Below are 25,021 nucleotides of genomic sequence, written 5' to 3'. Positions count from 1 at the left end.
TGCACCCAAGACAGAAACTAGTCATTATTATAACCCAATTTTAGAAGTGACATACTAAGCATTTCTGCTCTATTCTGTTCATTAGCAGCAAGTCATCAAATCTTGCCCAAATTCAAGGGAAGAGGAAGACAACACAAAGGAGTGACTACCAGGAGGCTGGAATCACTGGAAGCCACATTACAGGCTGCCTACCTTAATGGGGCACTGTATATTTGCTTATGAAATAAAATAAACATGTATCACTGTATTTCCTTGTAAATTCGAGTCTCTCAGCAATAGTAGCTAAAATAATTATGAAAGAATCACAAGAATTAGCATTGGAGTCAAGTCTACTGTCTTTAAGGGCTCATTTCAAAAGACATCAAATGAATTTCTCCAAAGAAAGTTTATTGTCCAAAAAATGATACAAACTTTGTTAGAAACTAACCATCAACTAAAGGATATTTGTCTGTTATGCAGGTTTATTTATTAACTATCTAGATTAGTTTAGATGGCTCCATTAGTCAGAAGCCATGAACTGCTATAGGGAATTCTAGAGATAATGCTTGTATGATACAGGAACTGTCTCTTCTAAATTAGGGAAATAAGTAGAAAAACAAGCAATTTTAGAGACAATCAGGATGCAGGAAACTAGGCAATAGCTATCGAGGGTCATGTGTCATGGGCATCAGATCAGCTCTATCTCCGCTTCCTTTTTTTACTATATACCTCAAAAATCCACCCAGCCCTGAATGGAAACTAAAGTACAGAGTTTAAAACAAACTGCAAAGTCATATTTATTTACATTAAAATGTGAATGACTTGTATACACACAAATTTAAGAGGCACAATCTGTTATGCACAATAACTATAATCTTCAGTATGCTATACACAGTGGTATCTGTAGATACGTCAGTGGTTTGAGTGAAAACAGTACCAAAACATTCCTGATACAAAATAACTTACTCATTCACATATTCTAATCATACAAGACAGTTAGTATTTTAAAGTTATGTACTTCAAAATACACTAGCTAGATGTATAACCAAAATATAATGTTTGTTTTATGAAAACTGTCTTCAGATTGTTATGCATAAATGATCCCTTTCAGGATGCATTTTCAGCACTTAAATAAACTATATTGATGTCAAGTCTATTTACATATAGCCTTCTAAAATGATTGAAGACAGGCACTACTTCATTTTTAAAGATGTAGCTATACTAGAGAATATGCTAAACTATAGCCCCCAAATTCCAACACTGCCATTATCTCTCAGACACAAATTATTAAATTCCAATTTTAGAATATGAGATTAGCTGCTCTATTTTGTAAATTGTTTCCTCTAAAAACTGTTAATAGATTGTCATAATCTATGTCATATACTGGAGAAATACAAATTTTTTTTAAAAAAATCTTAAAATGCTTTAGTTTAAAGCTGATATTAATGTGGAGATTTTGATAAATTGAATACTTTTCTCTTAAAGACTTTCATAAAAAGATTTTTTTCAATTCTAAAATCTATTAAAGATTTATATAAAGTCCAGAACACTTGAATATCTTCATAATGCAGTGAAGGATTCATCTTTGGCATTTCTCAGTTAGTTTCAAAATAAAATATGTCAACAAACATTTTGCATTTTCTACCTACTACAGATATTTTCTGTACACAAAAGTATTTGAAATTGTTTCAACAGCAGTTTCATTGCTAAGAAATTTTTAGATCTGCAAAACACATTAACATCCAGCCTTTCACTGAGCCGAACTGTTTTGATGTTGCTGAAATGAGTATGCTTAGTTCTCTTTCCCAGTGATTGAAAATTTGAGATCCTTTCAAATGCAACAATGTTTAAAGCAGACTCAATTTAACCAAACTATTGACCAGAGTATAATTTCTGAATATTGACATAAAGCATGCCACTATTAAAAAACATCTTCATCTAATATGGGCATCACAGAAATAGAACTGCTAAATTTTCTTTCTTGGTCCTTTTAGTTTTTCTAAAAGAAAACAGACAAAAACAAAACTGCTACAAATGCTGACTGGTGGAAATGTTTCCACGTTGCCTTCCATACTAGATTTCCACATTACTTCCAATATCCACAATTTTTTTGCTCTCTTCACACACTAACCTTAAGGCTAAAAATAGTCCAAATGTGACTATTTTAAAGTGATAGGAGATTATAGAAAGGTTTTTACAAATGAGCACATTTTCCTCATTCAAAAATAAATATGAAGAAAAAAAATCTAAGTAAAACTAAATCAACTACAAGCTACATTCTCCAGGGCTTATTGAAAATAAACAAAAAAAACAAAAACATAAAATAAATACTGTAGTTAATTACTACTGTTTACCAATGTCTAAAAGGTCTTGGATAACAGAAATGACAGTAATGAAAACCTTATTATGACATTAACACATTCAAAAAATGCAATTAAAAATTCCCTGTTTTTTAACCAGGGAGAATCTCATGGAAATCCAAGCAGGGAATGATGAACAGCAGATGAAGGAACTAGAATATAAACTGGGTATTTCTACTATCTAGTATTGAAACATATGAATAAGTCTATAGCTATTTTGAAAGAAAAATTGATCCAATAAATGTATCTTAAAAATCTAGAGAACGCAGATTACGTGAACAGGACACATAATGGAATATTGAGTTTGTGAAAGTAATTGTTACATAATATGGCAGTTACTGAATATTACATAGGCAGCTTATGTTGCGAATACCGCTTTCTCCCAGCCAATGTAAATACCTGACATCAACACTGTCCTTCAAGTATAGTTCAAATTAATAGTTACATGTGATAACCAAGTAAACTAATTATCAGTTCCTGCTAATATAATTTAGTAAGAACTGAGAATCCTGTAATTGACACTAGGTAATGTTTACAGAATATGATTTTAAGTGCATATGGTCATTTACTTCTAGAATCCAGAAAATATAGCCACCCATGCTTCTATAAGAATTTTATCTCAATTCCATCATTTTAGAAGTATCTGTTGGAATGGGAGCTCTTCAAATCAAATAGGATCAATCTGGTCACTTTCAAGCCTAATGTAAAGTGTTATGCAAAATTTTTGTGGATCTAAATGTTGCCTTTTAGGTAAATTCATAAAATATTTTAGAGACTTTTTTTTCAGGGGAGGCAGTCTGATAAATAGGTATATATCATCAGACAAGATCACGAATGATAATCATTCCTCCATAATTCAGTTGAAGTTGGTCTTTTGTAAATGCTTATTGGGAATTTCTAAAGCACTGACTTGAAGAGGCCAAGAGCCTCCGTCAATCCCTGCTTGGATAGCCACTCCTGTCACTACCGCCAGGTCAGGGTCTACAGACGTGTTGGGATCCTTTCCAAAGAACTCCTGAATGACTTGGCGGATGCGAGGAATACGAGTAGAGCCCCCAACCAGAACCACCTCGTCAATCTCAGTCTTTTCTAGGTGGCCATCTTTTAATACTTGCTGAATGGGTACCAGTATTTTCTGGAAGAGATCTTCATTAAGGGTGTCAAAGAGTTTTCGTGATATTTCGGTTTCAAATAAAACCTGACTTTCTCTTTTCTTTTCAGAAAGGCCAGTTCCAAACTTGCTGTTCACATGGTAGCCATCTGCTGGGGACAGTCTGTCCTTTGGCAGTTCGGTGTCACTACTCTGAGGTTCCTTCTTGTCCTCTTCTTCCACCGTTAGTAATACTGACATATGAGCAGACTGATGAAGAGTCAGATTTAATTTGACCATTTCCACAGCTTGTCTTAACCTATGGATTTCCTCTTTCTTAGAGGGTACGAAGCCATATGTTTGATAGATCTGTTTATATACGTACTGAAGCAATCTCTGATTGAAGTCCTGTCCCCCAAGTTTATTGTTTCCTAAGTTAAAAATAAAAGAGTTTATATTATAGTTATCCATATATATGTGTATATACATGTATCTGTGTTGTATGTATGTATGTATGTATACAAATGATATTCTGGGAATAACAAATCCCTAATTTAATGTATTATTATAATTTTACTCATACAAAGACTGATCAAAAATAACTAGGTAAAAATGATTTTAACTTCAACGTGTACTATCAAAAAACAGTGCACATCACGTTAAATTTTTTAAATGTTGTAAAAGAAAGTATCTCTTAATGATAGCAAATATGTTTTTCAGAAAACAGAGAATGAGAATACAGATTGGCTTTTAAGTAGCAATTTACAAACACTAAATGCCATTATTCAACAGAAGCCCTTCTTATAATTAAAAAGTACCAGTTAGGCATTTTACCTTTTTTAAAAAAATCTTTTGCTTGAATGATAAAGAGCTAAAAATAGGGGGAAAAAAGGACTTAAAAGGAAAAGAATAATGTAATTTAAATCCCCAGCACTGAAATTTGTTCTAAAGAGTGCAGTTAGGATGAAGACAAATGCAGAAGTTAAACCAACTGTAACTTACAGCTCCACTTTTCAAACAGGCTTATTAATTTCTTCAACTGAATTAAAAAATCTTTTTAAAAGATTTGAAACGTAAATCCTATCACTTCCTAGAGAATAGTATTATAGATTTTCTAAAGCTATCTATTCTGTGAAACTGATTATCAAATGAAATAAAATGATCAACCTCTATTTTAAAAGAATTTCTTTCCTTCTGTTCCCTTCACAGCCTAAAAAGTATTGGCTTAGTGAGCTACCACTGGCAGTGTATTTTTTTGACTTATAGGATGCCCTGTCATTTTTTTTGAGACTTAACTTTTTGCTGTAAATACACATACAGTGGCATAAAATTACATATACAGAAGATTACCAACATCAAGTCAAAGAATACTGAAAAAAATTTAAAAATGAATACTTTACATATTAGGTATGTTAATGTGCTAGAACCTTCTTTAACTATCCATATATTTTTCTTACCAGACATTGCTCGGGTTAGAAACATTCCTCCTTGTTTATTCAGCAATGACACATCTAAAGTTCCTCCGCCCAAATCTATCACCAAGACATGAAAGACATCAACCTTGTGGAGACCATAGGCCATAGCTGCTGCTGTGGGTTCATTTATTACCCGTAAGATCTTCAGTCCTGTATGATTGGTTTGAGGGAAAAACAATTCATGAGAGGACACAAATTCTTTCCCACTCAACTTCACATCATGTTAGTTAGTGTCTTCTATGACATGAACTCCACTGAGTAATAATAAGAGCCACAACCCAAAAATGAAACAGGAAGGATAAACATCGGTTTTTCTAAATAGGTATCATTAAAATTATTCTAAAGGATCATGATGTAAAGAAATAAAGGCCCAGATACATTCAGTGAAATACATTTTATTCTCAATACTTAATTTTAAAAAAAAATCTCTGATCCTCTAAGTTTCATATTTACTTGGGAATATATGAGTAATAAAATTTTAACCATTACATAACGAATTGTCGTGAAAATGAGATAAGCTTCTGTGCTCTTTTAAAAATGACTTTTTGATAGGAAGATGAAAAAACAAAAATGATAAAAAGAAAAATCTAGATGAGATATTCAAATAACTACAATGATACTCTTAAAAAGTATTTAAAATACAAGACCCTCAAATGCAAATCTGAAATATATAGCAAATCTGATTTTAATCAGAAGATCAGATTTCCTTGAGCAAAATTCATGCTTTAAACTGCCACACAAGTATTCTGGGAAGTAATTTGGCTTTCTGTTATCAAGAGCCATAAAACGTACTCAAACTCAGAATAATTTACTCAAAGATCATTCTGTTTCCTTCGGTTCTCTAACTTCATTACTCATTCTGCTCTGGCCACACTGGCCAACTTCCTATCTTCTTCTATATGAGCAAATTTCCATTTTGTGGCTGCTGCACTGGGCGTACTCCTTCCAGCGACATAATTCCCCTATATTTCTTCTTGGCTATTTACGTTGCTTCTTTTAAATCTATTTAAATGTCACTTCCTCAATGAAGCCTACTTAGCCACTCTCTTTAAGACTTAAAAGACCCCTTATTCTCTGACCACCCAGCAATCCTGTCCCCTTATCCATTTTTTCCCCACAGCATGTTACTTTTTGATATACACTATATTGAGATTCTCAACCACAGGCTATTTTGCCCCACCAGGGAAATTTGGCAATGTCTAGAGACATAAGATTGTCCCACTTCAGTGGGGTGGGTTCTGCTAGCATCTGATGAGTAGAGGCTGGTGATGCTACCAAATATCCCATAGTATACAGGACAGTCTCCTACAACAAAGAATTATCTGGCCCCAAATGTCAATACTACTAAAGGTGAGAAACACCACGATATACTTATTTTTAACGTTGATTTTGTTCCCCTCTACTAGAAATTAAGTTCCTTGAGAACAGAGATTTATCTGTTTTGTTTACCAAAGCACTCAGTATTTGTTGAATGGTGCTGAATGAATTCTTTCCTACCTCAGATTTTTTAAAAACATTATATTCATCTTAACATTAAAAAAGTTTAGAAGTAAAAACTCCTCATTGCTAACATGTTCTCTCTAAACATGTCATGTGCCTGACTGGTTACTGTCTTAACATACACATTTCACACTGTGCTATAGGGCTTTCTTAATTATTGTTTGCAAACTTATATATTCATCTAATTTACTTAACATGTAGTTTGTTTATACGCCTAGTTAGGTGATTTGCAAAGCGATATACCTTACTATAGAAGATTTTCTACCTAAGAAAATTTTGAGAAAAATGTAACTCAAGCAAGGATGATATTACCTGCAAGGTTAGCAGCTTCAATCGTAGAATTTCTCTGTTTTAGATCAAATTCTGCTGGTACGGAAATAACAGCATTGACAACTGGCATTCCAAGATATTCCTCTGCCATTTCCTTTAATTTCAGTAATAGTCTAGAGCCCACATATTCTGGGGAAACGGTGATGGTCTCATTACTTGTCACAGAAAACTCAACCATTCCATTTTTGTTTAAAACCTGTGGACAGGATTTGCAAAAAAAGTGTAAAAATGTGTGTGTGTATCCACACACACACACACACACACACACACACACACACACATACATTGGACTTATTTAATCAAAACTTACCTTTATCTTTACAGTCATAAAATTCATTTGTAATCAAGTACCTTTATTAAGATTAGAAGTTACTAAAAGTTATACTATAAAATCTATAAAATGAATCCACACCATAATTTTCAATAACAGCAGAGTAACATTCATTACCACCATATAACTGGAATGTAAAAAATTCTCAAAATATATTTGTTAAATAAAAGAAAAAATGACTGATAAAACATAAGAAATAACAGTTGTTAAATCATATATATGACTAAAGATCTTTTTCTTCAAAAGTGATAGAAAACTGAAAAAATATTCTGGTACATATTAGCAAGAATAATTTTAGTACTTCATCATGTTCTGATCCAAGAAATCAAATACCATTTACATTCTTGTTTCCACGAAAATATGTATTATTTATTAGCTCATTATTCCCGCTAATGTAGTTGTCCATTTAAGAAACCAAATTCTAAAACATACTATCCTAGTTTCACCAACAGAAAAGACTGTATTAACAATTGTAAAGAGAATTAGCCTGTTCTAAGAAACTTTACCCTAGTCATTCTAGACTGCATAATTAGGTTTTAATCAAGAAAACCTGACCTCTCAAAAAGTATTTCATTTGTATGGGAAAATCAAAACAAGCTACAGACACTTAAAAAGGTCCAGACACCAGTACCATCAGAACCCACACAAAACAGAAACAATAAAAATATCAGATTACTTAGAAACTTAAGGAAAAAAAAAACAAACTTAAATTAACTCTTGGATCAATAAGTAATGTATCCAAAGCTGTAATTTAGAGAAAAATGTTTAGCTTTCTATGACTTTATCATTACATAAGAAAGATTTTAAAGGATCCTAAGAAGCTTAAAAAAAAAAAAAAAAAAAAACTTAAGAAATGTATGAAGAATTTTTTTCTCCTTTGAAATGGATAAAAAGTTTGAGAATTTTTATAGATGGATTATTCAATAAGCAGCACTGATATAACTATTTTAAAACTTATTTAGAATCCCATTTCATAATTTACAAGAAAAACCCTACATGAAATAAACATTTAAATGTTTAAAAGAAAAAATCCAGAAAACTCCAAACATAAATACTCATATGAAAGTGTCAGAAAAAAAGAAGTGGATAGGTTGGGAAAGGTCACTGTAAGCATGGTAAGAGTCCAAAACCATTAAAAAATATTAAGAGATGATTTTACTACACAAAAATTGATGGTCTTGACAGCTCAAAAACAAAATTACATATCAGAAAAAAGAAGAAAAACTACTGAAAATATATCACAAATGTGTTAAACGTCATCAAAGAAAAGATAAACAACCCCATGAAAATAGGACAAAGGATAAGAAATAGATCACTGAAGAAAGTGAAAATGGTAATAAACCAATTTGTGTGTCCTCACTAGAAATCATAGGAATGCAAATTAATATATCATTTTTTTATTTACTTATGGGCAGAGATTAAAATAACAACTACTGAATGTATTGATACTGTAAAAACTAGTAGTTAAGAGCATATACACCTTGTGTTGCATAATTTGGCAATATAAGTCAAAAGCCTTAAAAACATGCATACTTGACCTCTCAATTCTACTTCTAGAATTCAAATTTAGGAAATTATTAATGAAGTGTAAAAAGATATATGTAGAAGGATATTCACTAACACTCTAACATTAGTGGAAAACCGGGGAGGGGGATGGTATATAGGAACTGGGTAATTAAATAGTTGAATAGTCCAAGCAACCACGAAATATAATGTGAACCTAATGAATAATTGTTCATGACATATTGGTGAGTTTCAAATGAGTCATAAAACATAATTAGTTTGATCTACATTTATGTATAAACTGAGATACAGAGAATTTATCCATCCATCCATCCACCCACCCACCCGCCCATCTATCTAGAATATGTGGGACTTCAATAACCTTCTTGCTACAATGAAAGACCTAGGGAGACATTCTGAGGATGGAAAAGCAAGAATATGAAAAGGTCTTAAGTCCTTGATAGCACTGTAGAGCCATTGAATTAACTCACTCTAGACCTGCCCTGGGATTGCCCATTAAATGAGATAACGTCTATGCAGATTCAGTTGAAATTAAAAGTTTTCTAATTTGAAGTCAAAGCATTAATTGAAATAGTATGCCGAACTAAAATTAAAATAGATTTTAGCTTAATTACTTACCTTAAATGGATATCTGCCAATTTCAGCTTCTAGCTCTTCTGGGGTAAAAATCTTGCCTATGAATCTTTTGGCATCATATATCGTGTTCTGAGGATTTGAATCTGCCAGCTCTAAGCTTTCATAGCCCACATAAACATCATGGTCAGTAAAGGACACCATGCTTGGTATGCTGATATGCCCATTTTCGTCTGGAATGACCTTTACTTTTCCTGTGCCAGGAAAAAACACCCCGACAGAACAGTAGGTGGTGCCAAGGTCAATGCCAATCACTTTAGGAGTAGGCAATGGTAAATACTGTTGTGCCAAATAGCCAGCCAACAGAAGAGTCAAAACAGCTGATCCTGAAATACAGGCAAATTAAAAGACAAGTCTTAACAAACTCATACAATTCGCTAAATTACTATAGCAATGTCTAATACTACTTTAAAACAAGACTAAAAATACACACTTAAACATGGAGTTTTTCACAATGTAAACTGACCACAATGCAATTAAAATGACATAACAAAAACAAAAATCCCTGAAGTCATATATTTGTGTACTTCGCTATGGGTGAATAAAGAAATAAAAAGTAAAAACATTTCAATAATTGTGATGTTGACAGGAAAAGCCATTCATTTGCAGTGAAAGCTACATATAATCCAATTTTGATCAATTAATACTTAGATTTTACAATTAGCTTTAGTTATTATTTTAAAAACTCCATTATTAAAATTCCCATAGCAAAAACTCTAACCGTAAGGCTAAAATTCTTTATCCCCTTATCTCCTTTCTTCTTTCAACAGGATGAAATGGATAAATTGGATAAAATGATTTTGAAAGTTGCTTACATATTAAACTGTCACTTCATAACAGAACATAGTTGACTTTTTCTGTATTTAAATATCAATTAAGGACATACTTCTTGCAGAATATTTAGGAAAGAAGCATAAAAGTGTGCAAACTAGACAACAGAAATGGAAGCTCCTTGAAGGCAAGTTTTGTTCGCTGTCGTATTCCCTGCACCAAGAATGGTTCCTAACAAATAGCAGATGTTCAATAAATATTAATTCGTGAGAAAAATAAATATGAACAAATGCCATGAAGATGTAAACAGAAGTGACGAAGAAAAATGTCACTTCGAATATTACGATTAATTTGTTGTTTGGTTTCAGGAGGCTGTTATACACCAGTGTCAACCCGTTAGGTATGACCCTAAAAGAGTCTGTTTTACTAATTGTTTGCTCATCCACATACACATAACTCAAAGAAATGAAATCAAGTGCCAACCCCATTTCCTCCTGTAAAATTTCAAAAGCATTTCATCGCCTTGTCCGGGGAGGGGAATTCCTAACCTGGACTGGCGGAAAGAGCATAGGACTATACATTGGAGGCCTGCATCTCTCAAAATCCCGCATCCCTCGAACCTACAGCTCAGGACGCAGCTGGGGCTCCTCCCACTTCTTCCACAAAGGAGTGCTGGAGATGCACATTCCTGCAGCCTCTTAAAGGCCCCGATTCAACCAACGATTCGAAATACATGCTGTTTGGGAAAGAACTTTTCCCGAGGCCCAGTGTCCCCGGGATGTACGCAGAAGGTTGCCGCCGGCCCTACGTGGGCCTACCTCAGCCTGGGCCATCCTAGAGGGGAACTCCCAAACCGGCTCCCCGAACAGCTCCAAACTGCCTCTAAATCACCTTCCCAGGGCCCTCCCTGCGGCGCCAGCTGGATCCAAAAGGTGTGACAACCACCCCTGTCCACCCCAGCCTCCCCAAACTGTTCCTGCACCCACAACGCCGACAGGGACCCCGCACGTTCACTGACCTAAGATCGTCATCTCTCCGGCCATCACAGTCCCACCGAAGAAGCTTGGTATGACTGTACCAGACGTAAGGCTCCGCCCCCAACCCCCCCGGCGGTCCCGCGGCCCACTGGGAAATGTAGTCCGCTTGCTCCAACGCAGTCGGAGAAGCTACAGCTCCGACCAGCGAAGGACTTTATTTACCGTGAGGTCGCGAGGCTCAGAACCTCAATTCAACCGCTGCCAGTGACGACTGAGACGCCCTCCCACGGACTGACTGCCGAGCCAATTAGGCTGAGGTGGAAGAGAGCCAAGAAGAGCGAATGGAGTTTATAACCGAACCAGAAGCGCCTCGAGCCCGCGTGAGGTAGAAACAGTCTAGCTTTTTAGCACCGCCTCACCGCTTTGCATTTTGGGAAGTGTAGTTTCGGTCTGCCCCCGTTCGCCCTGGGGTAGGGGGCGGGGAGAGGACCGTTAGATTAATACTTTTGGGGTGGGCTTGTCCCTCACCAGGCCGTGATTCCAGCCTTTGTTCTTTAATTCTGTCTTCCTTTTAAAGCGTGCGCCATTACCTGGGATCTAAATTCTGGATGGGGTTTCACCAAACGCCGTCCCCACTCCCCAGCCTCCCTTAGAGAATCTAGCCCTCACTCCCCGCGGTGCGGGCATAGTAGGACATCCCTGAAACGCCAATAAGACCCTCAGTCCTCTGCTTTTGATTTGGATTAAATGAATTCAAGCAATTTTCAGCCAATGCGATTTATCCTAGAGAGCAGGGGCACGTATCCTCTATTGCTAACACAGAAGTGGGCCGTTAAAAACAAATGAAAACAAAACACCTTAATTTTTTCTTATGTCATAAGGTGGCAGGAATCGCTTTCATGGACAAGTCTTGTAACATGTAATGGCCATTTAGGACACATATGAAGTGTATTTTCAGGTTCTACGCTATAATAGACCTGATTTTTATTGCTGCTTGGTCACTGGTAGTACTTAGTGGCTCGCTCTGAGCATGCTATTAAAGTTCACGAGAACTATGATCCTGGAGACTTGAAATGTATTTCCTCACCTTAGATATAAATCAGTCTCTGTTGACAACAGATAAGCCTGCTGGCAGAATAAACAAACTATTTTGCTAGTCGATTTAAAATGTTATGGTTATTTAAACCGATTTCTGATTAATGGGGATTCATTATAATGCTCTCTCCACCTTTTTTTTTTTTTTTGTATTTTTCTGTCTTTCATAATGTAAAGTATAAAAAGCGTATATGTGTCTATTGTGGGTACTATTCAGTATAAATTGACAATTCAGTATAATTATAAAGAATGCATAGTTCCCTCAATTCATAAATATTATTGGGTGCAGTCGTCGTATCAACAAACATTTGACCCAACGGTGGCCACTGGTAACCAGAAGAAAAGACAGAAGGTAAACACATAAATGTATTTTATTATGGTATATATTTGCAGTGTATATAATTGCAGTGTAGACAGAGGGCAGAAACATAATTGAATAAAGGCTGTATAATTTTATCTTGAAGGCAAAGCTTAGTGGAAGAGAATATGTCTAAGCTGTACTTTGAAGAGTAAAAGGGAGCCAGGATGGATTAATGAGATATTATATGAAACTGTTGGCTGAAGGTGTTCCAGGAAGAGGGAACTGAATTACCAAGAGTATAGAAGCAGAAGACAAACTCATAGATTAGAACTGCTGGATCGTAAAGCATGAGGTGGAAGTCTGAGAGAGAGGACTAGAGCCGTAAACGAAATTGGGAGGATTAGTCATCTGTAGCAAGCAATGATTTTTGCCATTCTCCCTGCCACTGACCCCTTTCTCCTTGCTAATGAGATCCTGATTTGTTCAAGAAATTAGGTAGAGATTACATGATCTCAGAGTGGAATGCTCTTAATCTAGGAGAAAAATTAAAATGGAATTTTAATTGTATTAGTTTTCTGTTGCTACCTTAACAAATTACCACAATTTAGTATCTTAAATCAACCCTAATTTTTATTTTACAATTATGTAGCTCTCAAATTTGGCATGGGTCTTTTACTGGACTAAATCAAAGCATCAGGGCTGCATTCCTTTCTGGAGGTTGTAGGGAAGAATTGTTTCCTGCTAATTTGATTTGCTGGCAGAATTCATTTCCTTGCAATTGTAGGATAAAGGCTCCCATTTTCTGAGGGTCATTTCCAGCTTCTGGAAGCCACCAACATTCCTTAGCTCAGAGACTGTCTTCCTTTCTCTTCAAAGTCAGCAACAGTGGGCCTTTCTCTCAGGACACCATGTGATTAAATTGGATCCACCCGGACAATCCAAGATAATCTCCCCATCTCAAACTCTGTAACTTTCAAATTATCTGCAAAATCCATTTTGCCATGTAAGGTAATATATTTACAGGTTCCAGGAATTAGAATGTGAACAACTTTGAGAGGCTGTAATTCTGCCTACCACAACTCTCTGCCTGGTCTCGAAAGATTTACATCCATTCACGTGCAAAATGCAACATCCTTCAAATTCACAGTCAACTTAAAGTTCAAAAACCTCATATAAATCTCATCAGCTCAGAAGTTCTAAATATCATCTCTATCATTTATATTGGGTAGTAGCTATTGTTAATTCTCCCTTCTTGTTTGCCTACAATCAGAAGAAGAATGAAATACTTAGATAAGAATGCTGGTGAGACTATTTCTGTTATTTTTCAGGGTTATAATAATGTTATAAAGAACAGAAAACACCAGATAGCAAAAAGAACAAATGCAGGAATATGGAAAGAAATGTGGATATACTAATTTATTTGTATTAGCTGGGAGTTAACAGGTATTATATAGAATGGGAAATTTAAGAAATAGGAGCTTAAATAGATCATACAAGGTTATGAAGGCAACTTTCTGAAGGACCAAAAAAAATGATAAAACTTATAATAAAAAGAATAGATTAGAAAGAAGAATAAGTAGGACAAAATGAAAACATGTATTTTTTTTCAGTTTTCCATAGAGGAGTCAATATACATCATTTAGAGTTAACTTTTTAAAAACCTTTGTAGCAAAATATATTAACAAAATAAGAAGTAAAACCAAAAATACATCAGATAACAGATTTAGGACCAATTTTTTTTATATCTATAAACATAAATGGGATAGATTAAAAATTGCCAGATTGTTTTTTTTTTTTTTAATATACAGTTGCAACTAGTTATAGAGACCTTTAGGTGGATAACTAAATGAAGTTCATAGCTGTAAAATATCCTAGAGGGCATCTGGACCTACCCCCTTATTTAGAGAAAAATAGAGGCCAAGAGAAGTCAAGAAAATTATGATCTCAATTAGTGTTCCTTCTCTTAATTATACATAACCTTCAATTTAATGATTAAAGCTAATCTTTAAAAATAGTAGAGTGAAAAATTATCTAACTATATATCCCAATAATTCTCATTATTATTTCAGAAAAGTACTCCATTAGGAAATCATTGACAAATAATAAAATTCTTATAACATTTCAGTGTAATTCAGGGGACGAATTATCCTTGTTTAATCCACATGTATTTCTCTTCCCTCATCTATATAAGAAAAGTTCAAAGAATGGAAAACTGATCCTGTTCTCTGCACATTCATTAAAAGAGTAAAGGCATTGGAATTACAACTTAGTTTGAATTACATTGTTAGACTCTGTGGAACACTATAATATTTAAACATAAAAGGTTACTTCTGTGTTAAAATTATGCCCTCATTGGACAATCTCATTTAATGAACCAGAGTATTTAAACATTTTTTTTCCTGCTTGACTGTCATGGTTCCATATATTTTTGTCTTCTAGGGACTGAAAACTTATTACGGGAAAAATTTTCACGTAAAGGTATTGGTAGAAAATAAATTGGATTTGTAACTAAAAAGCTGGTACCAATGTTATTGTTTTTCCAAAGAATCTTATACTTCAGAATTTTTAAAAGGTGAATGTATTTGCCTTTTATTTTTAAAATAGCTTCTATTCTGGATATTGTCTATAAATTTCAAATTAAGTGGAAATATATATTACATATGTCTCCAATAAGAAACAGATTGCTTTTAAAAATTTATTTCTGATTAAAGCAAAATATAACAAAAATTTAAAGGCATATGAACATATAGATACTTCTTACATGATCAAAAATATATATCCCAAACAACAAACCAGTACCAAACTTAGAAGTATTACTGGTAAAATTGAGAATGAGATGATAATACCCATTTACAACTATTTTATAAAATTGCTCTGGAATTAACAGCCAGTGAAAAAGAATAAAATAAAAGGTATAAATTTGCGGAAAGAATAAAGAGGCATATTTATCTTTGTTTTCTAATTATATGATTATTGTCTTAGTTCAGGCTGCTATAAAAAATATAGACTGGGTGGCTCATAAACAACAGAAATTTATTCCTCACAGTACTGGAGGCAGGGAATTCCAAGATCAAGGTACTGGCAGATTTGGTGTCTGGTGAGAGCATGCTTCCTGTTTCATAAACAACTGTCTTCTCTCTGTGTCTTCACAGAAAGAAAGGTAGAAGGGACAAGAGAACTCTCTGGGATCTCTTTTTAAGGGCACCAATTCCATTCATGAAGGCTCAACCCTCACCATCTAGCCACCTCCCAAAGGTCCAGCCTCCTAATACCATCACATTGGGGATTAGGTTTCAACATATGAACAGGGCGAGGGCGACAAGTAGTGAGTGAAGTGGATACAAACATTCGGTCTGTAGCAATTATATACATAGAAAAATCAGTATAATAAAAATATCTGAGAAACAATAAGAATTGAATACGGGGTTTATTTAATTGTACAAAAATAGCTTTCTTTTATGCAAACAACCAGTTAGAACAAATATAGCAGGAAAGATCCCATTTACAGTATACAGTACCAAACAAAAAGATAAAATTTATAGAAATACATTTAAGGATAAAAGAGGAAAGCTTTCGAATTCTTCTAAGAGTAGAACAACATATATAAGTAAATGAAAGGCAACATTCTTGCATAGGAAAACTCAATAAACTTATTATAGAAAAGTTTAAATGTAGTAGAGAGAATTACGAAATACCTCGTCCAGATTCAGTAATTATCCACCAATGACTAATCACGTTTTATATTTATCTCTATGCATTTCCCATCTCATACTACTTTGCCACAAATAGATTTATTGTTTTATTCTTAAATATAAGTATTTCTGAAAATAATTTTTCAACACACACAATATTATAAAACCCAAATAATAAAAATAATTTTCTTCTATTAAGAATCCAGTCAGTGCTCAAATGTCCAATTGCTTCCTAAATGTCATATAGTTTTCCAGTTTACTCCTTTGAATTAGAATTCAAATAAGGTCTTCAACTTACAGTTTTTAAAAAATAAATTATTTGCCTTTTAACGTTTCCTACAGTCTGAATTTTATGATGATATCTCCATGGTATAAACATGTTTGTGTCTATAGTTAGTGTGAATTGCTAGTTGAATATGAAGGTTTCATCTAATTTAGGTTCTTTTTTTTCCTCACAAAATTATTTTGTCTTTGTTCTTGTGTTTTTCCATTAGGAAGGCAAATAATGAACAGTTGCCTCTCTTTTTGTTAATGATTAATACCCAAGTTCATTAATTTATTAAGCATTGAAAAACAATGATATTCTGATTTCCATTCTTTTTTGTTGTTGTTCGCTGGAATATATTTATAAAGAGAAACTTCTCTCATTTGCTATTTGATTACCCAATGGTATAGATTATGTAGAAAGACAAGAGTAATTCTTGATTCATTCTCTTTACTTTCTACTTTTAAAAATAATCAGTTAGCTTGCTAGTATCCTCCTATGGTGACCAATTAATTTGTTGTTGTTTTTACAAATATTGTTGTTTTATGGTATTATATGTGCCAATCTATTGTAATTGTTATCATTTTGGTATTTAGATTTTCTTAACTTTGGCCAGTGGCAGCTTCCTCAAATCCATTCTCCAGTGCTTTTGACACAACCCTAGTAGGCTTTACTTATTTCCTTGCTGCTTGTTCTGAAAAGATGCCTTAGGATACTCTTATTTATTTATTTATTTATTTATTTATTTAGCGTCATAATTAGCCATTCCTCCAAGGAGACCTGCGACCTACTTTGTTTTATTAGGATGAGATATTTAGAGACCATAATTTGTGTGCTAAGGGATTTTTATTTTAGATACACCAGTTCTTTTTTTTTTTTTAATTCAATGCAATATCAAATAAAATGCCAGCGAGATAATTTATATTTTAAAAAATGACAAAATTCATTTGGAATATTTGAGAAAAGAATTTAACAAGAGAATAGCTTTTTTACATTTTAAAACAAGTGACAAAACTACAAAAATAAAAACAAGTTTCTACTACAGAGGAAATAAAAAATAAACCAAGGAAGAAAGTGGCATTCCTTTCAAAATGATGGGAAAGGGAGAGATAGATCATTCAATAATTGTTATTGGGACAATTGGCTATTTAAATTATTAACTGTACAAAGGGATATCACACCTTAATACCAAAATAAATTCTAGATGGATGAAGATTTAATTCAAAAAGTATAAGTGGTTTTATTTATTAACTTAGGAGTGGAAGAGGCATTTCAAATTAAAACCTAAAATCTGGAAGCTGTAAAGCATAACTAAACTAATCAAAGAGAAATTTAATTATATAGAATTTTAAATTATTCACATAATATATATGTGAGGTCAAAAGACATGACAAACTGAGGAAATATTAAATATGATGTACAAGACATTAATTTCCTTACTTTTCAGAGAGTTCCTCAAAGTATAAATATTTACAGACCGATTGAAAAATCAAACAAGATACAAATAGATAATTAACAGAAAGAAAATAAAAATGCCCAGTAAACATGAAAATAAACCCTAATCATATTTAATAAATATAAATCAAAATAATAACATGTCATTTTTAGACATCTGTTGAAAGTTGAATTGTGTTCCCCCTGAAAAAGTTGTGTTGAAGTCCTAACCTCCAGGACCTCAGAATGTGACTTTGTTTGGAAGTAGGGTTGTTGTGCATGTAATTAAGTAATATGAGGTCATACTGAAGTAAAGCGTTCTCTTCATCCAGTATTACTATTCTCCTTATAAGAAAATGACTAAAGTCTAAGGCCATGCTACCCTGAACAAGCCTGATCCCATCTGATCTCAGAAGCTACGCAGGGTCGGGCCTGGTTAGAACTTGGATGGGAGACCACCTAGGAAGACCAGGTGCTGTAGGCATAAATAAAATAAAAAATAAGGGATTGTAAACTGACAAGGTCCTTGCAATCTGTGAGGTCAACCAAGGGTTGCCTCACCTAAAAAAAAAAAAAACAATGACTGAAGACACAATGACGCAGAGAATGCCATTTGATGACAAAGGCATGTTCTAATCTCTGAGAGTGGTTTGTTAAAACGTTCATCTGTGATGATGAGTTTTATTGTTTTGCATGTGTTTTTTTAAATATATCAGTCATTGCTTTATATATTATGAAGCTCTTATTTTAGGCACATTCAAATTTAATATTGTTATCCTTTATTATCATGAAATATCCCTTTTTATGCTTTGGAGTCTACTTTGTTGCAGGGCCAGAACTGGAATACAGAATTGAGGGAGACACTCTCTCGTGCTGACTGCAGTTGCCTGACCCTAAGAGTAAGTGCCTCCTTAAATTTTTCCCCCTAGATGCCTCACTTTTCAGGAGGCACTGACTCACTCACTCTTGCAAGTTCCTGATGCTCTTGCACTTGATTGCCTTACTCTGGTTCTAGCCCTGCTTTGTCTAATATTAATACAGCAACTCTAGCATTCTTTTGGTTAGTATTTGCTTAGTACATTTTTTCCCCATCTTTTATCTCTTCACCTTTTTTGTCCTTATATCTTAAAATGTCTCTTATAAATGATATTTAGTTGGACTTTTGTTTTAATCAAGTTTGACAATATTAGTCTTTTATCACCTTGTTTAGTCCATAACTATACTAAGTATACTAAGTATAGTTATAGATTTAGATCTACACATGAGTTTGTCTACCATTTTACTTTAAAAATTTTTGTTTCATTTATTATCATTCTGAAATATTGTGACCCACTTCTTTCCTTCTTCCTTCCCTCCATGCCCTCCTCTCTCTCTTCCTTCCTCTCTTTCACAAATATTTATTTTACATCAATTGATTCCTAGTCACTGTGCATTCGGTAAGGGACCAGAATGAAAGAATTCCTGAGCTCTGATGAGGATCCCATTCATTTAATAACTAGTTGCTGAGGTAGTCATATAATTTTAGGTATCATAACTACTTTAAAGAAAGATTTATCTTGGTGGAGAGTGGGCTTTTTTGATATTTTATCTTTACATATACTTCCATGTATTAAAGAGAAGTATTCACAGCCTTTTTTTTTTACTAATGGTAATGGGCTAAATTTTCTATAAAGAAAATACTTGTAATGTAGTCTACTTAGGACTCTTCTAAATATGTTTTTAACAAAATTAGCTGTCCATTTTCCTAAAAATTGTCTTTTACACTATTCTAGGAGATAGATTTAAGCTTATGTTAGTGTCATCTACTTTAAGAATTTCAAATGCTAGAGATGAGTATTTTTATTTATGAAGATAGTAAAGATGATAACCTCAGAGGACTAGATATAATATACTGTGCCCTAGATTTCTACTTTTTTTATGTGAAAAATTTTTTCTAAATTTTAGGCCAGCTGAAAACATTTTCTTTATATAGTTTGTAAAATATTTAAACAATGCAGTAGTATGTAAAATTAGAAAGAAAATTTTTCCCCTTCAAACAATCAGACTTCCTCATATATGGTGTGTTTTCTTGAATTTTTTTTCTGCATAGACATGTATAACATATGATATATATTGTTCTGTAATCTGCATATCTCCCTTAACAATCTATAGTAGATATCTTTCCATGTTGTTATATGTGATTCTGTTCCAGTCTAATAGTTATATAATTTTCCAGGACACTAATATACTGTAATTTATTTAAACAATTGGGTACTTGGGTACTGTTGGAAGCATGTGATTTCTAGCATTTTGCTGTTAATATTCTGCAATGAAATTCTTCTGCATCTGTCATATTTTTCATAATTATTTCTGTGTATATTAAAAATTAAAAACTATGCATACTCAGAATTTTGATAAGTATTGCTAATTTCCTCTATAAAAACCTGTACCAACTTTTACTCCTGTATATAAAAGTGTGTGTCCCTACTCCTTCCTGCTTTCTGGCCAGTGCTTCATATTATAAATATTTACTAATCTCATAGGGAAGATTACCTTATAGTTGCTTTCTTTTGGCATTTATATGTTTGTTAGTGATGTTAGAAATCTTTGTTAATGCTTAAATTTATTTATACTTACTTTATTCATATTCTTAACTCATTAGTTGGTCATTTTAATTTATTATTTTATAGATATTTATTATCAATATTCATATCAAAATACGTTATAGTGGTTTTTCCCAGTATGTCACTTGTTTTTTATTTTGTTTTTGTTATCTTTTGTCATGTTGAAGTTTAAAATTTTTACATAGTTAAATCTTTTCTTTTATGGCTTCTAAGGTTGGTGTCATGCATTGAAAGACCTTCCTAAATTAAGATTTAAAACAATGTTCCCACATTTTTTCTTACATATTTGATTTTTTAGTATTCATATCTTAAAGTTAACAGAAATTTATTGTAATGTATGTTGTGAGATTGATTTCCTACTCTATCTCTAAATAGACAAGAAATTGTTAAAATATTTACCAAGCAAGCTTTTCTTTCTTAACTGGTTTGAAATGCTTCATTTACCATATACAAATTTCCATATACACTTGGGTCTTTTGCTTGACTCTTGTGTTTCATTAATCAGATTATCAGGGTCAGTTTTAATCACCGAAGCTTTGTCATAAGTATTTATATCTGGTTAGACAAATGTATACTTATTATTATTAATTTTAACAGTTTGTTACTTCTTTTCATTGACTTACTTTTCCACATAGACTTAAGAATCAACTTAGTTTCCTTTCCTCTTAAAAATCCTATTAGGAATTTTGATTAAAAATTTAATTTTATGTAATAGTTTGAGGAGAATTGACATCTTTACAACAATGAGAACGCCATACTAGTAAGGTGATATTTTTCCACATTTAATGAGGGCTTCTATGTCCAGTGGTAGTTTTAGTTTTCCTTATATAGGTCTTACACATTCCCTGTTAAGTTTATTTCAAGGTATTATGTAGCTTTTGTTGGTATTGTTAATCTTTGTTGGAATTATATTGTCAATTGAAAATTCTTAAACTACTGATTTTTGATATATTTAATCTGTTTTGATTTTCACTTGATTTATTTCTAATTTTTAAGTAGCTATTGTCTCCAAATAATGATAATTGTTTTATGTTATGGAATGAGGAAATAATGAAGGGGTTTCCTACAAATATATAGAAGCATTTTTGTTTTCATTTGTATTGTATGGAACAATATTATGTAGGGGATGTTATTCCATTTTTTCTTTGGCTGTGAGAACCCTGTTAGGAACCAGCTGCAACTTTGTCTGAAATGGAGTCCTCACTGGTTGCAGCCTTAGTTACTGGACAGATAAGCTATTCAGGTGTACACCCAGCATACTATAAAGGTACGCTCTACTCCTAAATTATTCCGGTTACACTGTGGCTTACTTCTGGATCTGCTCATGTTGCAAACCTCTGCTATCTCTAAGGATGGGTATTTTCCTAGGGTTGGTTCAGAAAATTATGCTCTGGACGCTGCATTCTTTTCCTGTTGAATTTTTGATATCTTAACTCTTATTTTCATACTGTCTTATCGCAGCACTTTATTTTTTAACTATTTAATATACCTGTAAATTATTAAGCAAATGATAATAAAATGAACACCAGTGAATTCCCCCTCCCATCTTAAGAACTTTATGCGTGCCATTCCTGAGACCATGGAATCTACCAATGTATTTCTTTCCTATACTTTCCTATACCTGTCTCCCTCCCAGAGGTGAATTTTGCTTGCCATTTACTTTCTTAAAAAAAAAAAAATTATAAACATGATACATACCAAAACGTATTATTTAGTTTTAGTTTTGAGCTATCTAAAACATTTGACCACATACTCTTGAGTATGTGGTCATGCTATTTGTATCAGGGTTTACTCAGGGAAGGAGAACCCATATCAGTGATATAAAATAAGAGATTTATCTTAGTAATTAGGATTTAGGCAATTATCTAACCAATGAGGTAGTCTGTGGAGGTCTTTTTTTTTTCTTCCCTCAGCTCAAAGTCAACCAGGCCTAAGTTTATAAGTGAAGCTGAGCTGTATGTTCTGTTTTATCAGTCAATTGATCTAATATTGTTTTCATTATTACAATTTTATAATAGATTGTGCTATTTATCAGGGCAGATAACTTCACTTTATTCCTTTTCTTCAGGAGTGTGTTGGCTATTTTTATTCTCTTTATTCTTTATACAAATATCCAAGTTATTTTGTGAATTTCAATAAACTAGTTCTAAAGTTTATATGGAGAGGCAAATGACCAAGAATAGCCAACACAATTTTTATGGAGAAGAACAAAGTGGGAGGACTGAAGCTGCCCTACTTCAAGACTTACTATAAAATTGCAGAAATGAAAACAATATGATATTGATGAAAGAACAAGACAAGTAGATCAGTGGAAGAGAATACATAGCTTAGAAATAGAACCAAATAAATATAGTCAAATGATCTTTGTCTAAGGAACAAAGTCAGTACAATGGAGCAAAGATTGCATTTTCAGCAAAAGTTCTGGAACAACTGTACATCCACCTGCAAAAAATTGAATATAGACACAGACCTTACAACTTTCACAAAAATTAACTCCAAATGGATCATGGACCTAAATGTAAAGCATAAAACTATAAAACTCTGAGAAATTAACATAGAAGAAAACCTAGATGAGCTTGGATGTGGTGATAACTTTTTAATACAACACTAAAGGCACAATATTTGAAAGAAATAATTGATCAATTGGACTCCATGAAAATTAAAAACTGTTCTACAAAAGACAATATTAAGAGATTGAGAAGACAAGCCACAGAGTAGGAGAAAACATTTGCAAATGATACATCTGATAAAGGACTGCTATCCAAAATATACAAAGAACTCTTGAAACTCAACAATACAACGGTGAAAAAAAAAGTGAGCCAAAGATTTTTAACAGACACTTCAACAAAGTAGATGTATAGATGCCAAATAATCACATGTAAAGATGCTCCAGATCATATGTCATAAGGGAAATGCACATTAAACAATGATGAGATATGATTATACACTTATTATAATGGCCAAAATCTGGAACACTAGCAGCACCAAATGCTGGTGAGAATGTGGAGCAATAGGAACACTCACTCATTGCTAGTGTGAATGAAAAATGGTGCAGTAACTTTGGATGACAGTTTGGTGGTTTCTAGCAAAACTAAACATACTCTTACCATAGGATTCAGCAGTCCCATTCCTTGTTTACCTATAGGAATCAAAATCTTATGTTCACACAGAAACCTGCACATGGATGTTTGTAGCAGCTTCATTCATAATTAACAAAACGTGGAAGCAACCAAGATGTTTGTCAGTAGGTGAATGTACATAAACTGTGGAATAACCAGACAATGGACTATTATTTAGTGCTAAAAAGAAGGGAGCCGTATGCCATGAAAAGACATGGAGAAACCTTAAATGCATATTATTAAGTTAAAGCAGTCAGTCTGAAAAAGCTAAATACTGTATGATTCTAACTATATGACATTTTTAAAAAGACTAAATCTGGGGATAGTAAAAAGATCAGTGGTTGCCAGGGGTTGGAGGGAATGGATGAATAGACAGAGCACAAGACCTTTAGGGCAGTGGAAATACTGTACAATACTGTAGTGGTGGATGAATTTCATTATACATTTATCCAGACCTAAGATTATAAAACACCAAGAGTGAGTAAACTATGTGAGTAAACTATTAACTTTGGGTGATCATTTATATGTCAGTGTAGGTTCATCAATTATAAAAAATGTGCCACTTTGGTGGGAGATGATAATGGAGGAGGCTGTACATGTGTGGGGGCAGGGGATATGCGGGAAAATCTCTGTACCTTTCCCTCAATTTTGCTGTGAACTTAAAACTTCTCTAAAAAATAGTCTTTCTAAAAAACAAAAACTTTTGAGATGATACTCTTCGATGTGAGACCACTTTAGTCCTAAAGCCTCTGTCTAAATCCATGAGTTGCAGGTTCATCTTCTCTGTCTTGGTTTACGATTTGGATTGATAATCTTGGCATTTGCCTTCAGAGCATCTCTGCCTCCTAAGCATTTTTTTTTTGGCTTTTCCTTTGAAGTTTCAGCAAACATTTCTTTTTATTATTAAGTTTATTGGGGTAACATTGGTTAATACAATTATATAATTTTCAGGTGTACATTATAATTTGACATCTGTACATTCTATTGTGTTTACCACCCAAAGCTACCGTATATTCCATATATTTCATTCCCTTTACCCACTTCACCCTCCCCCTACCCTCCTATATTTGACCCCCTTTAACTGTCTACGTACCCCTTCCTCCCCCACCCCTTACCCTCTGGTAACCACTAGTCTATAGTCCATGTCCATGAGTCTCTGTTTGTGTGTCGTCTTCATTTGTTGTTTTTAGGTTTATATCCCACATATACATGATATTGTGATTTTCAACTTTTTCTGTCTGGCTTATTTCGCTTAGCATGATTATCTCGAGGTCCATCCATGTTGTCACAAATGGCAGTATTTCATTTCTTCTTATGGCTGAGTAACATTCCATTGTATATACGTACCACAGCTTCTTCATCCAGTCATCTATTGTAGGACACTTTGGTTGCTTCCATGTCCTGGCTTCTGTGAATAGTGCTGTTATGTGGAGTGTGGCTGTTCTTAAAATTACTTCCCCAGCCCTCTCTTCGGCTTTCTCTGCTTTCTCACTGCAGAGAATGAGATTTTTCTAGATGGTCTGGGGGGGGGGGGGGGTCTGA

The 25,021-nt window shown here is 33.6% G+C and overlaps 1 protein-coding gene, 1 long non-coding RNA gene and 1 pseudogene across 3 annotated transcripts in view; 2 read left to right on the top strand and 1 right to left on the bottom strand.

Annotated features, from left to right (window-relative positions):
- Nucleotides 1–751: 751 nt before the first annotated feature.
- Nucleotides 752–11,160, bottom strand: HSPA13 (heat shock protein family A (Hsp70) member 13). Its single transcript, XM_006926228.3, has 5 exons — nt 11,012–11,160; nt 9,208–9,548; nt 6,717–6,930; nt 4,887–5,054; nt 752–3,860 (listed from the first exon to the last, which is right to left on the bottom strand). The coding sequence occupies exons 1-5, from the start codon at nt 11,034–11,036 to the stop codon at nt 3,196–3,198; spliced, it is 1,413 nt and encodes a 470-aa protein (XP_006926290.1). The 5' UTR covers nt 11,037–11,160; the 3' UTR covers nt 752–3,195.
- Nucleotides 11,161–11,218: 58 nt separating this feature from the next.
- The window catches only part of LOC107196724, a 53,609-nt gene continuing 39,806 nt past the window's right edge, over nt 11,219–25,021 (top strand). For both annotated transcript variants that reach the window (XR_001518170.2, XR_003044369.1), the window contains exons 1-2: nt 11,219–11,355; nt 18,588–18,656. This is a non-coding gene — a long non-coding RNA (uncharacterized LOC107196724). The remainder of the gene's footprint in view (nt 11,356–18,587; nt 18,657–25,021) is intronic.
- LOC112474546 lies at nt 18,123–18,241 on the top strand (annotated as a pseudogene).

The sequence above is a fragment of the Pteropus alecto genome, unplaced genomic scaffold, assembly GCF_000325575.1.
Source record: "Pteropus alecto unplaced genomic scaffold, ASM32557v1 scaffold239, whole genome shotgun sequence".
NCBI classification, from domain to species: Eukaryota; Metazoa; Chordata; class Mammalia; order Chiroptera; family Pteropodidae; genus Pteropus; species Pteropus alecto.
Note: the sequence above shows the minus strand (reverse complement) of the source record. Positions and strands in the feature narration are given on the sequence as shown.